The sequence below is a fragment of the Amblyomma maculatum genome, chromosome 7, assembly GCF_055883805.1.
Source record: "Amblyomma maculatum isolate TAMU_Amacu chromosome 7, ASM5588380v1, whole genome shotgun sequence".
Lineage (NCBI taxonomy): Eukaryota > Metazoa > Arthropoda > Arachnida > Ixodida > Ixodidae > Amblyomma > Amblyomma maculatum.
The window spans coordinates 92,157,123-92,177,992 of record NC_139350.1 but is presented as its reverse complement, the minus strand read 5'-3'; the positions used below and the strand labels follow the sequence as shown (position 1 = coordinate 92,177,992).

At 44.9% G+C, this 20,870-nt stretch overlaps 1 protein-coding gene across 1 annotated transcript in view; it reads right to left on the bottom strand.

The window, feature by feature from the left end:
• Positions 1 to 20,870, bottom strand: part of LOC146183956 (microtubule-associated serine/threonine-protein kinase 3-like) — a 57,717-nt gene that overhangs the window by 5,611 nt on the left and 31,236 nt on the right. The window contains exons 7-13 of the mRNA XM_084608447.1: positions 19,835 to 20,007; positions 17,889 to 17,959; positions 14,109 to 14,225; positions 9,088 to 9,569; positions 7,205 to 7,355; positions 5,703 to 5,842; positions 4,214 to 4,561 (exon numbers count right to left, since the gene is read on the bottom strand). Of these exons, the coding sequence (XP_084464573.1) occupies positions 4,214 to 4,561; positions 5,703 to 5,842; positions 7,205 to 7,355; positions 9,088 to 9,569; positions 14,109 to 14,225; positions 17,889 to 17,959; positions 19,835 to 20,007 (1,482 nt within the window). The remainder of the gene's footprint in view (positions 1 to 4,213; positions 4,562 to 5,702; positions 5,843 to 7,204; positions 7,356 to 9,087; positions 9,570 to 14,108; positions 14,226 to 17,888; positions 17,960 to 19,834; positions 20,008 to 20,870) is intronic.

Genomic DNA, 20,870 nt, shown 5'->3' with positions numbered 1-20,870 from the left:
TTTGTAAGCAGCCCATTGGAACTTGCAACTAAGCAGGTTACTTTTAGTTTGTGGTATGGAATAGCGCTGGAGGGCTGAAAAATTGCACTGTGACCAATTTCATGCACCTCAAAGCAGTCTTTCTCATAGTGTAGTGCTGAGGTCTGGAGAAAGAGATAACGAGTTCTAGTCTTTTATTTTAATGTGAGGAGGGAGCAACTGCTGTGGTACTGGATGCATTGGGTACCTTCTTTTTATGGAAGTTGGGCTTGACTTCAGTCTCCTTAGTGCAGTGCTTGATCTGGAGCTCATGTTATCAGGCCAGGTAAAACAATACCCTACAATTGCGATTCACAGGAGTCGACCCTGACATCTGCCAAAAAAGTGCCCTCCACGTAACTCAATCCCAACTTCTGCATAAAGTAGGCACTCAATGAGCCAGTTGCCACCATCCTTCCATCCTGATAGTAAATACACTGCTGCAAAATTAGCTGAACTTATCTTTTCAAAACTGGAACACTGCCATGTCAAAGGTAGTTTTCATTCATTTGGAGGAGACTGCGGTGCACACTTCTGACATTCAAGGATACTTCATATAATATGGTAAAAACATATTTGGTAGGATGGTAGCACTAGCCATTCTGTAATCCCCTTCCATGGAGAAAGTGAGACAGGAGGCTATAGACTTACTGCACAGGCCACCCAAGGTCCTCATTGAAAGTCATTGCTCTTTTGTTAGAATAGGCAGATGAGATGAGATAAAGAGCAGTGCACCAGGAATACATACAGAGAGAAATGATAAGAGCTGAGACACTGCAATGACACAAAGTTGAGGGCAAGCATGGAGGGCAGGCTAGAAAAACACCTCGTCTCTTTTGTGCTCCTCATCTTAGTGCAGTCCCAAGACAAAGGTAGTTTTTAAAGAACTGGAAGTTATCAGCGCAAGTTTCCGACCCCTCTAGAACCGTCTCAAATGTCCTGAAGCTACTGTATTGAAACTGAAAGAATACTCAAGGTTCACTTGATCACTTGGACTAATGATGATCGCTAGAATACAACAGCAGAGAGAACATGGGTAAATCACAATATGTCATACATTCATACATTCATTTTGTCATACATTCATTTCATACATGTAATACATTCATTTTGCTGCTTGAGGATCACACATTCTTAATTCGATATAAAGGCGCTGGATATAGAAGCTAAAACAGAAGCAATCTCTGCTGCTGTGGTGTGAATATAATGCATAATGGTCCCATATATTAGCCTCTACTCGGCATAATTTTGCTAGTAAGCAACAAGAAACCCATTTTTTTATAAAGTACGAGAAATTCATTCATATTTACCTTCCTTTTAGGTCACATCTGGCTGTTATTCACTTCAATGAAAATTCTTCAAAGCTCCAGGCACAGAAAAAAAAGGAGTGGACCGCTGGAAAGTGAAAATGACAAAATCAAGAAAAGGACAATTAAGTGCCTCTCCAGTGAAAATGGAGCCTACTTTTTGTAAGTTATTACTTTGTTCTGCTTATAATACTACACGAAAAACTAAGTGAACTGCTGTAATCTCGATGACTATTTTACGCAGCGTAAGTCCAAAGGCTCCTCCAAGATGCGGAGAAAGGGTCTCAGGGCTCTTCACACAGAGACACAGCTGCAAGCATAGCTTCAAAGCGCCACTTTGACTGATGCCTGTGAAAGGCCGTCAATAGACGAACTAATTACTGCACACAGGCACAGACCACGACTATTCAATTGCACAGTACAACTTCAGTATAGTTAACTCAAATGCTCAACAGACTGGCATCAGCGCCGTAAAGCATTGGTCGCCGGAGCTGAAACAAATGTTTTAATATGTTTGCTGCGACTAACAATAGCTGGAGCGCAGTTTCATATGACTTTTTATGTCGGAGTGAGTGCAGTCTTGTTGCACCCATGTCGCTGTGTTTCGCTTGTGACTGCGACCAAACAAACGTGCACACAAAACATGCTGTTTGCTTCTCGCGGCAACTCCACATGGTGTGCGACCGCTCGCAGGCCCTTCAAGTATTGCATCAAAGCTGCCGCTTGAAACAAAAAGTAGGAAAGACAGAGCAACTGTGGGTTCAGGGTGTGTGTAAAGCTAGATTGCGAATAATTATTCCGATCAGAGTTGTTCAGCTTCTTCAGGCCAAGCTGAACGCAATTAACGCGAGCCGACTTCACAAGTGACCATGTCACATCTCTCTTTTCACGGGCTTGCTCTTCCCCATCGGTTAAGCTACCCAATTTACAAGACAACAGTGTAATTGCGCTGATTGTTATTATGTGTGCGAAATAATACTGCGTTCTTAGCGGTAATTTATACTGCTGAGCGACTAAGAAAGCACAGCGTTTCGCTGAGGAGAGAATTTTTTTTAAGAACGTTATTTATTGCCTCAGGGCATAATGGAATATGCTCTAGGAATTATCTAGAGAATTTCTGTGGGCCTTTTCTTGAAATAAAGTTGTTTTCTTTGTTTCTTCGATGCCTCCTCATCACTGCACGTCATATGAAACCTTACAAGGGCAGATACAGCATGCGTATCCTAATACGTATTTACCACGGTGGCTTGTATCTCTCCGGCTCAACCGCTCAGTCGTTTGGGGTGAAACTGCACATGGAGCTTAGATATTGCGGTAACTTTTATTTGCTCGTAAGCTAGGTAAGGGTGCTTAATTCATTTGCTGCTGCGTACAGTGCGAACCCGCAGTCTGCGCCAGTATCAAGGGCCGAAAGCTGCCAATGCCCGCGCACGATACCGCGGGTTCGCGCATCGCACATACGGCCGAGCCAGGTAGGTACAGTTGTCTTAGCTAATTTACTATAAGACAAAAGTTTATACGCTACAAAATTACTACGTGCCAAAATGAGCTTGACGCAATACAGCCAACAGTTGAGACGGTAGGATTTTAAAAGCCACCACAGTAATGATGCTTCACAACAATGACTAACTCATTGCACCAGGGAAACCGTCGTTTATCTGTGCGCTATATTCAGGCTAGTAAACACATTACTTACCAGCGTATTTTGTCGCCTTGGCTCGATCCGAGGTGCGTATTTTGGTTTGGTGGACACGGGAACGGAGCGATTGCCTCCGAAATTTTGCTGCACTACGTACGGCGCGGTGCACTGCGGTAGGCATTGAAGGCACCGACCTAATGCTGGAGACCGGTAAGCCGACTTCGAAGTCCATTTCGCATGGGAGACACAAGACACGAGAACATACACAGGCAAAAAACGCCTCGCAGAGAACTGAAATGAGGTCGCAGCGGGCAACCGCGCCGTGGTTACCGCGGTGCACGCGCGAGACCGGAAGTGGAAGGAAAAAAGTTTTCAAAAATGTTTCTGTCTACAAAACATTCTAACTTTATTTCCTGATAACTAAACGTTAAGCGTATTTCAATTATTTTCGCATAAGTGGTAGTTTAATGCCTGCGTGACGTCGCGAAGAAGCCATTCGAATAGTCATCCGAAAACGTAGCTTTGCACAGAGGAGAAGGAGGACCGCAAAAGTCGAAAGAAAGAGAGCGCCAACTTTCGAATAGGATTGCGCGACCTGTAGTGCGCGTAGACGTGTTTTATTACGTTCAAATGTGTATCACAGCATAATCTAGCGACTGAGATAGTTTGTGAGCAATGCTCGGGAGGTGTTTGTGGGCCCCTTTAGAGTACGTTCACATTGCACCTAATATTACTAAATGCATAAGCATGTTCATTGAACCTAATGGCCTTGGGCGTCAATTCTGAATTACGGCTCCGCATAGGCGGATGCACGCGCACACACCCTCAGTTAATTATTGTCCCTAAGCTCCACCATGGACGTGATGTATGGCGCATCTGACCAAGGCGCCATCACGAAACGGTCATGGAGTAAAAGGACGATGCGTTACTAAGATATCTCGCGAAAGTGTCTTGCTGTTATCTTCAGTGGAGGCTATATTTCAGGCATTACCAATAATAAAAGAGCAAGGCGGGAATGGCACTTATCATCTCAAATGAAAAAATATCTTGAGTCCCTTGGAAACTTAAGCACTAAAAAGCGTTTCACCGACTTGCTCTTATTACCAGCAAAGTTTAAAGACGCATGCGTACTTCATATTGGTGCCCATCATTACGTGGAACGAGAGTTATATCGACATATGTGATTTTAGAATAAGTATATTTCCAGCCTGGCATATAGCAACTACCTTCAGGCGAGTAAATCATTCACCTTCACAACGTAGACCTTGACGAACTGCTTCCCTCGGTCGTCCCAGACATCAGGCTCGAGTAGTTCGACACCGTATCGCTTCTGGAGGGCGCACGTTGCTCGCACTGGGCACAACACCACAGTCTCACGTGGCGCACTGCGCAAAACAGCCATCATATCACGGCGTGTGGTAAGCGCGCGATAAGGACTTGCTGACATCACTGTCAGCAGCATCTGATCACCACTGGTTGCGATAAGAGTCTTGACTCGCCCCATGGGCAGGTCCAGCACGGTCTCGCCGTTGACTTTGAGTAGGAAATCCAGCACCAGCAGTTGAGACTTTTCCGCAGGGCTGTCAGGCTTTACGTCCTGCGCGACGAACGGCGATAGCAATCCCCTCGGTTAGGCCCTCGTGTAATGAACTGTGTTCAATATTTGCGCGTATCTTTTCCACCGCTGTGAAACTGCATGCACCTGCTTTCAGAGATAATTGGCACCGATATAAAGAATTATAAAGTCGCCTAAATCTGGACATACAGCGTATCCGCTGTGTCAGTGCTGTCAGCAGCTGTTTTAGAAAGCGAGGCTGAAGAAAATGCCACAGCCCACGTTAGGTGAACGTCTGTGCTCTCCGTTACAGTTTGTACGTTGCGCGTCCATTGTCAATGGCGCAAATTTTCAGTGCATATGTGGGAATAAAACACATAGCGTTACAAGCAAGGGCTGAACTCATGCAAGGCAAATCGTTACTTTTACCACACTTGAAGCGTGTATTTTGATATCTGACCTTCAATAATTAAAACAGAACAAACTGTACTTCCAGTCTTGCTTTATTGTGCCCAAGACGCACTCCAGTCATGCTTATTCCGGCTTCACACATTTTCCGACCGGTTTTCAACGTTACGGAAGAACGCAACAGTTGGCATATTGCTCGTTTGCTCTCTTTCATGACAAATGATTATTAGTATTTGTAGCTATTGTAATTCCGAGCGTTAAAAAAGGTGTTTTTAATTGTAACGTTTCAGAGGGAACGGAGCTGTTCTACGATCTTCACGTGTCGCCAGATCCTTCTTGAACGCCTTCAGAGACCCCAAGCAAACGAGATTTGTTTGAAATTAGAATTTTCTCAAAATCAGTCAAATTTCGAGGCGACCAGCGTGGCTTTTACATATGCGGCCACTGACGAAATATGGCCTCCTGTTTCACTAGACAACATTTCGACGCAGCTAATGGCTGTTGTCCTCCCATTCTTCAAGCAAAAACGTTTGCGTAACATATAATGACATACGCGCAGGACATTTGGTGACTCGTGATAGGGACAATTAACCGCCAAATTCACTGACAGAGGTGGAACACAACATTGGGCGATAGGTTCAATGTATTTTGCGGTTAATTATTCTTTTTAGTTTTCGCGTGCATAGCTGAAATACATGCGCGTTTACTGAAATCCGCTATACAGTAGCACACGAAGAATGTACCCTCTAGCTCTGATATTGTGAGCAGTGCTTACGTGGACAACAAAGTAGTTGATGTTGTCTTCCCCCTTGAGCCTCTGCAATTCAAAGCCGAAGTTCCAGTACTTGCTGTACCGTTTCTTGCGATAGAGCATAATGTCGATTTTCTCCACCCCAACGAGCACGGACACTGGTGCTGTTGTAGAGAAGAATAGCAGCGAGGAAAAACAGATTAGTTTTACTTTATAGAGAGTCAAGCACATAGAATCGCTAAGTTAGCATAGAACGAAGGATGCGTTTTCAAACGGGAGTATGCTGTTGTCTGAAGAGGTCCTCTTTGCGCTACCTCTGGGTACACAGAGTGCTCGTGGCGAGCGCGAGGTTGTCATTTGGAAGCCAGCCGTAGTGACGGAGTTGAAAAATAGTACGCCTGTGATTTGCTGATGGCAACTTTTGCCTTACGACTGTGCGAGTAGCATGACTTGCTGCTGCACACACACACACACACACACACACACACACACACACACACACACACACACACACACACACACACACACACACACACACACACACACACACACACACATGTGTATATATATATATATATATATATTGTAAGGGTGCGTTCAATCTCAGGTCAGTGTTCCGGTCGACCGTTTAACTAGCGCGTCAGTCTCTTGCGTATTCTTTGTCTGCCGTCTTCTCTGTAGCACGCGCCTTTCGACATATGCTCATCGTCTTTGTCACCGTCGACAGTCACCGAGCGTTGGTGTGACACACTAATATATATATATATATATACAGTAAGAGTTTGCGCGTATGATATGCCGTTGACATATCAAGCCAAGATAATAAGGATAGATGGCGAAAGAACCAGACGTATAGGATCATTCGTGAGCCCGACGCCTACGATCGTAAAGTGCATTTCTGTATTGTTTCAAAAATACGCTACGCGTGGGACGTCACCCCGACACGAGAGGAGATAGTTAAGTAGCATCCATCTGCATCAAAAACCAGAGCTCTCAAAGTGAGCGTTGTTGCGAGAGTTTGTGCTAAATTAACAACTTAAGATTCGGAGAAGGAATAGTGATTCGAAAAAAAAATTTGCTATGTGAGATCGTTTTATGAATAGACGTTTTCATAAAGGCGCGAAAATTGTAGTCACTCGCAGTTGCGGTGGAGAAGTGCATATAGCCACAGGACGATTTTGACGTTTTTGGTATTTCTGTGTTCTCTGCTAAGTTCAGTGTTCGCTGCACGATCAAGTTAGCATGTTATAAAGCAAGGTCTGCGCAGGCTTACAGCAATTTGTCACTTCGTAAAGCCGGTAGAGTTTTCGGTCAATTCAGTTTGCAATCTGCAATCAGTGGTTGGCATTTCATGACTTCAGGGCCGAACATCCAAAGTTAGAGATTGGGTATACAGAGTTTCCAGGCTGCACCATATGTGAAAATGCACTCGTATTCTTAGCATGCTAAAACTACTGAGTTCCTTTGCTTTGTCACTTATGTATACACTGGTTGAAACAGAGTGGGGTAACCAAAGAGCTCCCTACTCGCTCCGCCATCAGGACTGAAGACACTCGGTCGGTCTTCACTAATGGGTGGCGGCGGCTCACTGTGCACGTAAGACATTTCAGGCTCACTGTCCGAGGACGTGTCCATGAACGAGTCGGAAAGAGCAATGGGCTCGGCCGCTCTCTCCACCTGCGTGGCAAGGGCTGGGACTCAGTGCTAAAAATATTTCGTATTAGCGAGCTTCATTTTTAGCTGTGCCTTTTATCACGCATAAAATATAGACGCCACAACATTTTTGTGCCTCTCTGAACAAAAAGCACGGCGGAAAAACGGTATTAGCCGAGAAGCAAGGCGGTCGCCGTTCCTCGGTTTCTCAACATCAGGTAAAATTTCATTAGCTTTAACGTCTCACAGCGACTAAGGATATAAGGGAGCCGTGATGGAGGGCTCCAAAAATTTCGTCCTTCTCGGCAGGTTTGTAATGTGCACTGATATCGCATAGCACACGGCCGCCTTGCTTTTCGCCTCCACCGAAAATCATCGTCTCCAGCTGGCACTTGATACCATGTCCTTTGTGTTCAGCGGCCAAGCGCCCTGACCACTGAGCCACCGCGGCAGGACACCTACAAAACAAATCTTACTATCAACTGAGCAAGGCAACTATTAAACATTCTTTTTGTTTTCGACTTTCATTTGTGCTTTATATTTCGTTCTTTCCTGTGGTTTTTATTTCCAGCTAAACAAAGTTTGTTAGTTTCACTTTTCCTTATCCTTATAATTTTATCTATTCAATACCGTTATACATCCGTGACACGTGCCGGGATAGTTTATTTCGGTTTCTTAATAGCTCCGCCACGTTAGACGCCGACTACAAAAGTTCAGAAAGCATTCCACTGTGCTTTTCTGCAAACTTTCAATGATTTCTGGCTTCGACCCCAGCCTTTTCCTAGAACCTCTTGCTCCGCTAAAAGAACAACACTTAAAAAAGCTGCCACAATTTTTCCTTCAGCAGACGCTCTAAAAATACTAAACCTGCAGTGTTAAGGAAAATCGAAAAATATAACACCAGGAATGGTTCGTTAGATAAACTCGCCCGTACGTGCCATCAAACATGCCTCAACGGTTATCATGTCACCCCGTACGCAAGTAAATTTGAGGAAAGTCAGAGGTATAACGATGGCAGAAAGGAGTTCAGATAAAAGCTAGTGCAGCATGTCGCAAACATTACGCTAAGCCGACACGGGAAAACAGGTATGCTTTCCCATGTCGTAAAGTGCGTACTTTCCTCACTACGTAAACAACAGTGCCACGTTCGTTAATATGAAAATGACGAAACCATTGGCCCGGACAACCTGAAATATTACTACGAATTGGAAGTGGCACAGGTTCTCCTCTGGCTTTCGTCACTTCGAAGTCTGATAATTATGCACTTTATTGTCCCAGACAATATGCGGCAAGGCAACAATCGCAATCATCACGTCTTCTGAATATGCTAAACTCCGAAAAGAAAGGAAGAATGTCGTGCGAAAGTACCAATCCTGCGGCACACAGCCTAGCAAATGCATCTAATATCGTCGAAATTTTGTGTGTCCGCAAATTGGCCGCATTTCACAACAGCGGTGCCCTCTCGGTCTCGCCTGAGCAAGTACACCGGCTTCCAAGATAGTCCAACTGATATCTCAGAGGCAACACGCAAACACAGCGGCAGGTGCTTTCGCTCGTCATAAGCAGATTTAAGTAGGGTCAAACTTTTGTCATTTTATAGCCTAACAATCCTATATTCTCGTTTCTAAGTCTCTCTGTATAGATGTTTCTGAACGAAGCTTTCTAGGCCTACTCATAGTCTCCTTGTTTTTAGCAGGACAGCCGCTCCCACAGAGGCCAGGAAAGTGGCGAAAAGCAAAGGGTACTCAGCACTCACAGCGATTATGAGCTTCTTGAAGGAATCGGACGCGTAGCACAGGAGTGGTCGCTGGTTGTCTGCGCTGACGTCTTTCAACTCTCCCAGCTTGAGCAGCCGGCGCCTATCGGCGGCACTAGTTGAGTCTAGCATGTCCCTAGATCGCATTGACCTCACCAAAGGTACAAGGCTAGGGATGTCGCACAGATGTTGATCGTGGCGCAGGCGCTTCCAGTTGAAGCGGTCAAAGAACGGATGCGACTTGAGGTCCGCGTAGCTGCGTGAGCCGAGGCGGTCGACAGCGTTTTTGCGGAGCAAGCGAAAAGTCATGTCCTTGGCCGGGGTCGTGGCCGAGTTCTCGCGCTCCTCTGGGCGTGGCCACCGCAGCGGCGACGTAATGATGCGGTCGCGCAGCGCCTGCTTCGTCTTACCTCGAAAGGGCACGCGGCCCGTCATGAGTTTGTACATAACAATTCCCGCAGCCCACCAGTCCACGGCACGACCTGAGGGAGGGCAAAGAGGTTACATTACTGGTTTGGAGAAAAATATAAATCTACACCACGCATTTGCGCTGTATGCACCGCGTTCGCGGTCAAGTTTCACCTCACATATTTTACCCTAGAAGGGAACTACGTGATCGAAGGTGGTGATTCCTAATTGCACAATAAATACTACAAATATTTGAAAACGACGATACGCTTGATTACTGCCTGCTCAAAAGCAATGATACGCTTCTGAATTCTACGATGTGTCTGCAATTAAATTCCAAAAACGAAAAGTTCGTCAGAGAAAATTAACTTTACGAATAAACAATAAATCGCGATAGGTGTAATTCACTGGAGAAATTTTCCTAACAGCACAGTTAATTATTAAATCAAATTAATTACCTATTCCTTTACACAGTTAGGTGGTGTTTTACACGGACGTGCATTCTATAACAATTATTCGCGATTTTTATTTTCGATTTAGTAGATTTCTTGGCGTTGGTCCCTGTTCTTCAATGACGAAGCCACGGCTTTGAAGCATCACCGGGAAGCGGCCGGATAAATGTCTCACTGAGGAGTGACCTCTACCCTGTCTTGAATATGGCAGCGAATGGTGGGGCCAGTGAGCGCGGTGAGTGGCGGAGGCTGCCGTAAATGTGGAGAAATGCTACCTTGTGGTTTCTATAAATTACCGGTTTATGCTTTCGTCAGATGCCACCGTCACGCAAAATAAATGAACAATAACTCCTTATAGAATATAACACCAGGTCACCTATACTCCGGACCAAGCCTCCTGAGGTTCATCCTATTCCCAGATTCAAAGAAGCACTTGGTGAGAAGCACCTGGTATCCATCCGAGAGATGGAGGTTCGATTTCTGGTGGAGACAGGATTTTAATTTTTCTGAAAACGTCATTTCATTGACAGCTATAGTGTGACCGGACGAACAAACGCCGACAGTATGAGCCATTAATGACTATCGCCGTAAAAGTACGCTTCCGAATGGTTCATCTACATTTTTCCGCTGTTGGCATTAAATGCTACCACATGTAGGGAGGATGGGAGCTGAGTGTTGAGCAGTTGCCAATTACTTTAGCAACAGGTATTCCCAGAAGCGCTAAGTGGACAGTTTATACATAAACTGTAATACATATTTGCTTATTTTAATAGAGAACAGCGTAATACGGCACAATGCTACCTCCTTCTAACTTGTGAGCTATTAACAAACGTACACGTACATTTCCCAGAAAAGATTTTAGATACCATGAATTGAATTTGCAGGTCGATTAGTTTTTAATGCTTATAATCCAATTAGTGTTCTAGAATAAAGTATACGGGTTTAAATTGCAAATATTCTAATAAATACATTGAAGTATTAAAAATTGTTTAAAAAGCAGTTAAAGCTTCACGATCTCGATGTATTCCTTCTCATAGCCCTAAAAAGTTCATATTTGAAGGAATGCTTATCATTTGGTGCAGCATAAAATAATTGTTTTGCTTTGTTTTTTTCTGGTTAAAACAGGTGCTACCATATACCTACAGGAAACGAATTGAGCAGCTGGAAAAATGGTTACGCGATCATCACTGCGATCATCACTGGCAGGGGTTTAAATACGCTTTTGCTTCCGAAGCAGAAAAGTTGGGCAGGGGGGAATGTGGGTGAGAAGAAAGTAGGTGAAGGAGTGTGGAGGGGGAGGATGCATTAGAAGAAAGTAGGTCATGGAGAGAAAACAAAATGAAAAAAAAAATTCCAGGTTAGTTGTGGTTCACTGTGCAGTTATTTTTCTGTTTCTTTGTCCACCCCCCCCCCCCCCCCTCAAACTTGCGGAAAGTTTTAAGAATTGTTCCCCTGTATTCCTTATCAGGGCCCCTTGCAAAGCCTGCCCTTTTGTAAGGTGTATCTGCATCAAACCTGCTTAAGTGGTGACTAATCATCTACCTGGTATTGTAGTTTCTCCTTGTACTGCCGCTTTTATTTCTTTTGCAGGGCACAGGATCTCTGGTTCCATGCTGAGAAATACATACTGATGAACAAATATTTTCTTTTTCACTCCATGACCTACTTCCTTCTAACCCATCCTCCACCTCCACACTCCTTGACCTACTTTCTTCTCACCCCCATTCCGCCCTTCCCAGCTTTTTTTCTTCGGGAAGAGAGAAAGAGAAAACTTTTATTCGTCCAACAGAGTGACTGTCCCGCTCTTCGGGGGTTAGACCCGGAAGGTGGGACAGTCGCCTTAGTTGCAGGCCGGTAGTTCTTGGACTCCGGCGGCATCTTCGGCCAGTCGAACAATTTCTCTTTGGGCTCTTGGGTCTGAGCTTCGCAGAAGGGTCTCCCAGGTGTATTTAGTTATATTTTAGCCCTGCCTGATGACTTTGCACATTCCCATATTATATGATCTAGAGATCCCCGTTCCTTACATAATGAACATAGGTCTCATCGTATTTCTGGCCATATATGGTTGACAAGAACTGGGTTCGGGTATGTATTTGTCTGTAGCTTTCTCCATGCTACTGCTTCCTCTGCCTAACGTTGCGTTTGGTGGTGGTAGGACCCTCCATCTCAGTCTGTAGTGCATTGTTATTTCGCTACAGTTAATCAAGTCCACTTGTTTGCCTTGCTCCGGTGGCACTCCTCCAGCCCGGTGTGTGAGATCTCGGGCTAGTTTGTGTGCCGCCTCGTTTCCGGGCACGCCTGCGGGGGCTGGCGTCCAAACAAGGGTGACGTCTCTTTCTATTCGCTTTTGATCGAGGATTCTACCCGCGATTTTTGCTATTACTCCAGGGTGTAGCTCCTGATTGCGCTTTTGCTGTCACTGACTGTGTATTTTGCCTCGGTCTAAGCAAGAACCAGTGCTATTGCAGCCTCTTCCGCTGTCTGTATCGATTTTGTTTGTATAGACACTGCTGGTAACCATTTCTCGCTTGCCATTGAGTACGACTCCATTCATTTTTTTTTTTTTTTTGCCGCAGTATGCAGCGTCTACATAAGCAATTCTCCCTGAATTTTCCGTCTCGAATCTCCGTGTCTGTGTTTCGGCCCTTTTCTCTAGTCTTTGCTTATTATATTCAGGGTGCATGTTCTTTGGTAATGGGGGGATATGGATCCGCTTCCGGACCTCCACTCTCATTTCCTCTGTCGTGTCCCAGTATTCCTTCAGTTGTATACCTATTTCCCTCAATATATTCCTTCCATCCTTAGTTTTATCTAGCCTTCTTTGTTGTGTAGCTAGTGTTGCCTCAATTATTTCATCTAAGGTGTTGTGTATTCCCAGCATCACTAGCAAAAGCCTATTTAAACCCCTGCCAGTGATGATCGCTTTGCTCAGACGAAGACAAGTCCATTTGTCGAAGCGTTGGCTCGACCTGCGAACTGAGGCTTCCCCACTTTACCCTTGTAAGATGCATGTGTTACATTCTTTTCTTTTCTTTTTTTCAAACAACGTATTTAGAGCACTAGTTCTGTTACTCCCATTCCCGCATTTCGTCAATGCATGCTCGTCTGTTTGGTACCCTCTCCGTGTCCTCGGAGAGCGTAGTAGAAACAGCTGTGTTACGCGGGGCCACAGAGATCTCGACCGTTTGTTTCGCCAGTTTTGCCATAGGTGAAGCAGGCCCACCCGGTTGAACTTGACCTGGAGAAGCAATGCTATCAAATCCTACTTCACATTTCATTGACACGCATATCGGCTCTAACTGTTTGGGCACGGAGAGGTTTCCTTTTTTTGTGTGTTATCATGTTTTTCCCATGTGTTATGAGTTTGAGCGAAGCGGAATAAAACTAGATAAGCTACGGTGGTAGCCATCAGCAGAAAACGGGCCTTAACCTTACGTGCTATTTTTTTTAATCTAATATTGTCGTAGTCCGGTGCCTTAACTCAAAAAGTGCCATGTCCTTTCGGATAGCCTGCTATTCTTGCCTCATATCTTATGCTTATTGATAAAAAAAAAATTCGCAGCAATGTATGTGTGCTTTCAGCCATGCCAGCCGTGAATGCATTTGGATCAGTGGTATCGGACAGTCTTATTAAAATATTGGCGACAGCTTGGGATTTCCTTTCAGTTTGCGGCTTTGTCTCGGCTTGGAGTTGGCTCTTTCTCCCCTCCCCGATTCCAACGCTATGGCAACCTTCTGGAGGGCCCTATTTAACCGTTGATAGCAGCTTCGTCTCCACCGCCCTACCCACCTTGCCGTTCTGAATTTAAACATTTCCTTCTCGCAAACGTGAACAACACGAATGCCTCTCAATTGGTTTTACTTGTGCTTTCCCGCTTCTGATCCTTTTTATCCACTGGTATCTTTCAGAAAAAAAAACAACAGTACAATTATCAATTCCTCGTTTTCCTTCATCTCTGCGCAGCTTATCATTTATAACTATTTCCTTCAAAACATAAGAAAGCGTGCAGTGCGTTCTTCATGCTCATGGCGCTTCTAAAGGCTTTTAAGAACCTAAAATTGTAAAGCCTGATAAAACTCGCATTTTTCTCGGTGACCACATTAGTACGCATGGATGTGTCGACTTATGTACTGTAAAAAGAGCTGGTGCGAGTAAATTACCGTAAGGGCGGCGCCGCAGTACCTCGGGGGCCATGTAAGGTACCGTTCCAGCTGACTCTGCGTCGTTGAACTCAAAAGGTGTCTTCTTGAAGAAGGTACGCATTGTGCGTATGGAAACTGAAAAAAAAAACGGAAAATGATCATTTGCATCATTTATACTCCCTTAAATAAATGTTTCCAAGGAAAAGTGTTTTATTATGGGCTTTCTTATAACACGTATCCCCACGTACAATTCAAGTTTGTTTATAAGTAAACTTCTCCCCTCCCCTCCTTCCCATCCCCTCAGATAACCAAGATATTGTCACGCAAACGTACGCTCGGTTGCTGCGATTCCTCGCTTGGAAAATTATCCAACCATTAGCGTTGCCATCAAATGTACTAGGCGTTTCGAAAGCGCAACACTAATATTTAAATAGGTATTTGGTGTATGAAGACAGCCTGTGCGGCACAATTTTTACGCTAATGATGGACATGAAAAAAAAAACAGGCGAATAATGTAAGCTAGCAGACTGGTTAAACTTTGATGGTTTGATAGTTTGGTGTACGGTGTATGCTCTTGAACATTCCAGAGCTACTTAGGATGTGAAAGATGCCGTAGTGGAGAGCTCCGGAAGTTTCAACCACCTGGGGTTCGTTAATGTGTACTGACATCGCACAGCACACGGGAGCCTTGTTTTTTCGCCTCAACTCAAAAGCAGCTCCCGCAGCCGGAATCCGACCCCACTTTAATGGGTACGACTTAGAATCGAGCGCCCTAACCACTATACTCCACCAAGACAGTGCTGTTTAATTTTGAATTCTTACAACTAAGAGTATCGTCGCAACAAGACAACAATAGCGCATTGTTAGTAATATCATTCAAGATTTTAGAATTTTCCAAACGCAATAACTATTGATGCTGTGGCTCGACGAATTTTGATACCTCGCACCAAAAGACGCGCGCATTCAATACACGCGGGCTCTAAGCGACGCCCCAGCTGCATCAGCGCTGTTATTCTCCGTGTGAAGAGCCATGTTACCTTCCCTGTCCCGTCGGCGCTGTGGCATGCGCTTCTGCTTGCTGCTCCAGCCATCAAAGGACAGAGAAGGCCACATCGCACTCGCGCCATGGAGTGATGCGACTTCGATGGCATTTCTATCATGTGACCCATTTGAAGCCATCAGAGAGGCAGATTTCGCTGTGATGTACAGCACACGTGTTAACGTCGGAGGTGGCTGCGTGCGGCAGCGCCGCACCATTATGCGAAAGATTTTAGAGCGGAAGATCTACTTCTGCCATGACAAACCTGAAAGTCGTCTGGCTCTCAACATTTGACCTTGAACTGAAGCAAAATTTCCGCCTTCCTTTCGCCTTTCTTCCCTATCCCACCGGGGTGGCGCAGTGGTTACGGCGCTCGACAACTGTTCCCATGGACGCGGGATCGAATCCTGGCTTCGACGGCCGCTTTTCGTTGGAGGCGAAAAGCAAGGCGCCTGTGTGCTGTGCGATGTCAGTGCACCTTAAAGAACCCCAGGTGGTCGAAATTTTCGGAGTCCTCCACTACGGCGTCTCTCATAGCTCGAGTCGCTTTGGAACGTTAAACCCCATAAACAAAACCAAACCTTTCCTCCCCCCCCAAAAAAAAAAATCAATTAATTAATAAACTTAAAAAACGCGTAATAAAAAGGTGGTGTGACCTCGGCCTAATTAAGTGTTGGTGCTCACCGCAAAGAGAAGCAGCTACTGCGCCTTCCTTTCCCCCAGAAGAACTTATACAAAACGAGCACTAAAATGGTCGTCTTAAAGAAAACGTGTAAATTGGTTTAGAGGAAAGGAAAGCTGCAGTGATTGTCATATCCTTCGGTGGACACCTTAATCGTTCAGTGAGGCCAGGAGGGAGGTTGGAGAGAAAGAAGAAAGCGAGAAAGAGGTGTCGTAGTGGAGAGCTCCGGAATAATTTCCACCACCTGGGGGTCTTTAACGTGAAGTGGCATCGCACAGCACAGTGACGCATTTGCGTTTCGCCTCCATCGAAAAGCGGCCGCCGCAGTCGGGTTTCGATGGAGGGGACACACAAAGTTGCTATCGCGTCTACTCTGAAGGCGAAGCTTGAGCGTCCCTTTAATTCAGATCATCAAACCATGTATAGCATTGCTACACTGTGCAAAACAATGCTTACCACAGCTTTCGCTCGCATAACTAGGTTTAAGCCATGCTTAAACTCGCACAATTTTTCAAATGAACTTTATGCACGGGTAAGGGATGTATCTTTTATTTGTCTTGTGATGCCAGGAGCATAACTTGTTAGTTCAAAGCTTAGCTGTAAAAAACAATCCCTTAACCGCGGGCATGCATTTTAGAACTGAGGGAAAACAGCGCCTGATTTCAGAAGTGGGACCGACAATACGTTGAAAACGGAGGTGGGTGGCACACGACTGCAACACTAACATTCAGGCAAGGGACGGAGTCCGAAGACAATTGTTCGAATTATCGAGATCCTGTCACAGAAGGGTACTGACAGAGCTCAAAGGAGCTGTTCTCAATGAAGACGTTGAAAATATTTCTCGCTTTTCTCTCCAGACAGCGAAGGAAGAGCACAAAGTTTGAGTGAAGATCCGGATCCTCAAGGTAACCTCGAAAGAGGACACCGCTCAAAAACGATCGGATTCTTCTCCATGGGCACCTGCATCAAAATCTGGAATTGCCTAGCTTTCAAAACTGCACAAGAAATTCAGGTAATGGAATCTTACATCTTTGAATTTCTATATAGAACATCTGTCTCGACAACACGACCCAGATCGATCAGGGGTGGTGAAAGAAGGGAACATTTTTACAAAACTCACAGATAACCACGAACTATGCTGACATTTAGAATAAAATAGCGCCGACTTGCGCGGGGGTGACGCTATCTTCAATGGTTGTTTATTGTATTGAGCAATCTGTTCGATGCATGTTTCCTTTTTTATTCTGTTGTTTGACTACGCGCTGGCATTTCATACCTGCATAAACGGCAATGGCAATGAACTGGTGGACGACATTCTTCCATAATTTGTAATCTCCTATTTCATGGATGCCTCACTGTCGCACACTGGCCTGCACGGGTAACCCATCACCAGAGATCAGACCTGCCCAGACGCGGCCTTCCTGCAGAAATGGATAGGCCAGGTCTTTTTGTGTGTGTGTGTGTGTGGGGGGGGGGGGGGGGGGGGCTTTCATCAAGGACAGGATTTACGGAACGCTAGCCAGCTCATCGGAATATTGGAATGCTGATACGGTCATCGGGATCGAGCCTGAAACGGTCGTAAGATTTTGCAGCACGGCTGCAGAAATCAGGTGCAAGGGCTGGGGAGGGCGGCAGCTTCACTCTATAGCGTTGTGTCAGATGTGGCCTAAACTAAGAGAAACCGGAAATTCGCTTGCCTTCTCTAAAATCATATTTTACACCCCTTAGTTGATTTGTTTGTTGTAAGGTTAAATGAAGTAATTTGCCTCTTGCCACTTATTTGCAGGTTTATTGCTCATACAAAGGACAGCATTCTTACGACACTTACGACTTTACGTGAACACACTGGCTACTGGAAACGCTGCAACGATAGCCAATTTTTATTGGACCAGTGGCCCCCAAGTCGGAACACCGTCGTCACAAAATCTGTTTCAGAATAAAGCGCTTCAATCGTGGTTTGATATGGTCGCATCATCAACAATGCCAAAACGCGCGTGAGAAATGCACTTCCCATGCTACTAAAGAGTCAGAATTCTCAATAGAAAGAGATGGCGACTGTATGTCATGCTTCGCTTACATAGTCCGTGGCAGACCTTGCTCGTGTCAAAGTCAATCAGCTTTAGTCGTCCCCCTGGCATAAGAAGCATGCTGAAATGGAAAAAGGTTTTCTGCAATCACTTTTTCTTCGTGCTATATAGCCCGGCTATAGCCAGTAATTCAAGACGTAGGATAAAAGCTGCGAGATTCCATAATTTATTCCCTGATGACCCCTTTAATAATAAACTGGAATGCAATAAATCACAAGAGAAATTGAAATCAACTCAATCACCCGCCAAAGCAGCATTACGGTCACCAGAGATCAAAAGAGAACAACTCACAACACGGCTCACTTTAGCAGGCAGAGAACGTTTTTACTTGTTTCAGAAACCAATATGGCATCGTTTTCTCCGCAGCTTCAAATTTTATCTTGTAACTTCAGACAAAATGCGTTAAATACAGTTAAATATTTTTGTTCGCTGACAGCATATATGGAACAGTTTCAAAATCACACACATCACGGCGAGTAGCTTGATCCTGATTCCATATATGCGATATCATTACAATTCTCGCAACACCAAGACCAAGCCGTAAGATAAGAAATTCCTCATTTGTCGAAACAGTGATGACACCATAGAGGTCACGTGGCCACGAAGGGCCAATCCCAGAGCACCACAGAGGGCTTGTGTGGTAGGAATGACGTAAGAACTACCAAAGATTAAAACTAGTTCGTGCACGCTTATCTCCTCACTACATAGCCTTAAAAACCGCCAAGCATCATTATAATACCAATGCGCACAATTAAAGCCATAGCGCTGAAAATAAGGTGCACGGGAAAGTGGTCAAACTGAACCTCTCATTCTTTGGTCGCGAGCTGGGCATATTACTTCTGTGCTGCCTGAGAAACTTCATTCAGTAGCTAAGCAGGTGCGCTGTACGAGCATCATCATGAGCATCAGTCGGACTATACCCATTGCAGGCGAAGGCGTCTGCAATATTCCTCCAACTAACACGGTTTTGTGCTAGCTGCATCTATTTGACCTCTGTAAACTTCTTAACCTTACGCGCCCACTTTAAATTTCATCCTGACTTTCGGCAGAAAGTCGGCTGTAGGAGCCATTCACATCAGATTATCAAATTGACATCAAGACAAACACGCAAGGCTGCAGTAGTATACGTGATACAAACCTGAAGCAGCATGTAGCAGCAGCGTCAGAGTCACATGACCACAGTGCGAAAACTGCAAGCTGCAAAACAACCCAAACTGGCTGCGTTCTTTTCAAAAGTGCTACTTAAAGAGTGCGAAAATGTTTGTTTCGTTGGGAACAATGCCCAAAATTCAATATTTCATCCAACAAAAAGCTCGAAACAAGCTATCGGTCAACTCAATCCCCCTTAAAAAGCCTTAAGATTTCCATGTTAAGCTTTCTGTGTGTTGTTTCTGTCCTATTTGTTTCTATCTTCTTTCAATCCGCTATTTCCTACCTTTTTTTTTTTTTTTTAAGTGATCGATGAAAACTCCGGTAAGTTGAAACTCATCCTCCTGTAGGACTCTCGGTTCTCCCAACACACAATAATTAGTGCTGATCCTTGTGATAGCATTCGCATTAAGCGTGCGTATTTGGTCTGAAAAATGGGGTCAGCCGCTACACAAGGTATTACCAATGAGCGCCCTCTTACCTGTACACACGTTTTTGTAACCAAGGTGCGCTACAATTTATGCCAGTATGAGAACGCTTTGCTGCTGACCTACACCCGCGATATGGACACTTATGGGAACTGAGTACGCTACTTAATAAGTACTGACATAATGCGCAAAGCACTCTCAAACGGAGTGTCTGATTTTCTGCCGTAATTTAGAGCGCCAGCGCCTGATCTCGCCGATTTCACCGCTTCCGGCCGCATTCCAGCTTTTTACCGAAAATATGTCGATATTAATAAAAACTGCAGTCATGCTTGAGAATGCGAACAACTTATGAGCCGTACTTGGAGACTTTGATGTCCCGGTGAAGGAAGCCTCTCAGGTGCATGTGTTCCAAGGCCAGAATGAGCTGTGCCATGATCACCTTGACGGCTTCTATATCGAGGAAGTGCTCATGGTTCACGACGCGCATCAGGTCGACTCCGGGCACGTACTCCATCACTGTGACGTACGCCTGCTGATGTATTTAACCAGAATGACAAGCACTATTCAGGATTGCGTTGACAATATTTGTCGAGCTTTCTGATTGCAAACAAAATTACCCGTTCGAAAGAGCGAAAAGATGCAAGTTCTGAAATTTTTCTTCAGTAACAGCGAATTAAAACCGTTGGTAAAAATAGTCACGACTGAAAGCGCGATAAGAACTAGGGCCATGGACGAAAAAATGAAGAGGACTTAGTAAAAACTATATATGCTGAAAAATCTAGCTAGCGCACAGATTTAAGCAGGCTGTTTAAATATGATTTAAAAAATTGAAATATGCAGGTGATGAACAATGCACAATTACCATTTGGGAACTTAAACCATTCGACTAACTAGAGACCACGTATGCGGATAATCGTAATCTAATCGGCAGTCACTAATTATCTGAAATCTGTAGATGAATTGCGTAGTCAACGCAGTTTGTGCGCATGTTTGTGCGGAAATCTCTCAGGCTGTAGGAATCCTGAACTTATGCAGAAAACGCCTCTTAGTAAACATGTCTTGATATATATTTGCATTCAGACTTTCTACTCGAACCGTCTAACTGCACATGCAAAGCTTTCTGCGCAGTGACCGTGATGTTTCCAATGTCGCATCGTCTGCCTGTGGCGAAGAGCGGAAATCCTCGGGCGTTTTGTTGAAAAGAACCCTAACAGCCATCACTATGTGACAATGAGCCCCCCTCCCCTTCCTCCAGTCTAGATGGAGCTCGCGGAACCCACTGAAGCAATCCTCAGGGCCAACTTTTAGAAATCCTCGCGTGCAGTAACACATAAAGATAGCCCCTGATTTCACTTTGAGCTGTCTAATTTGCAGCAGGAACCCCACACGCAACGG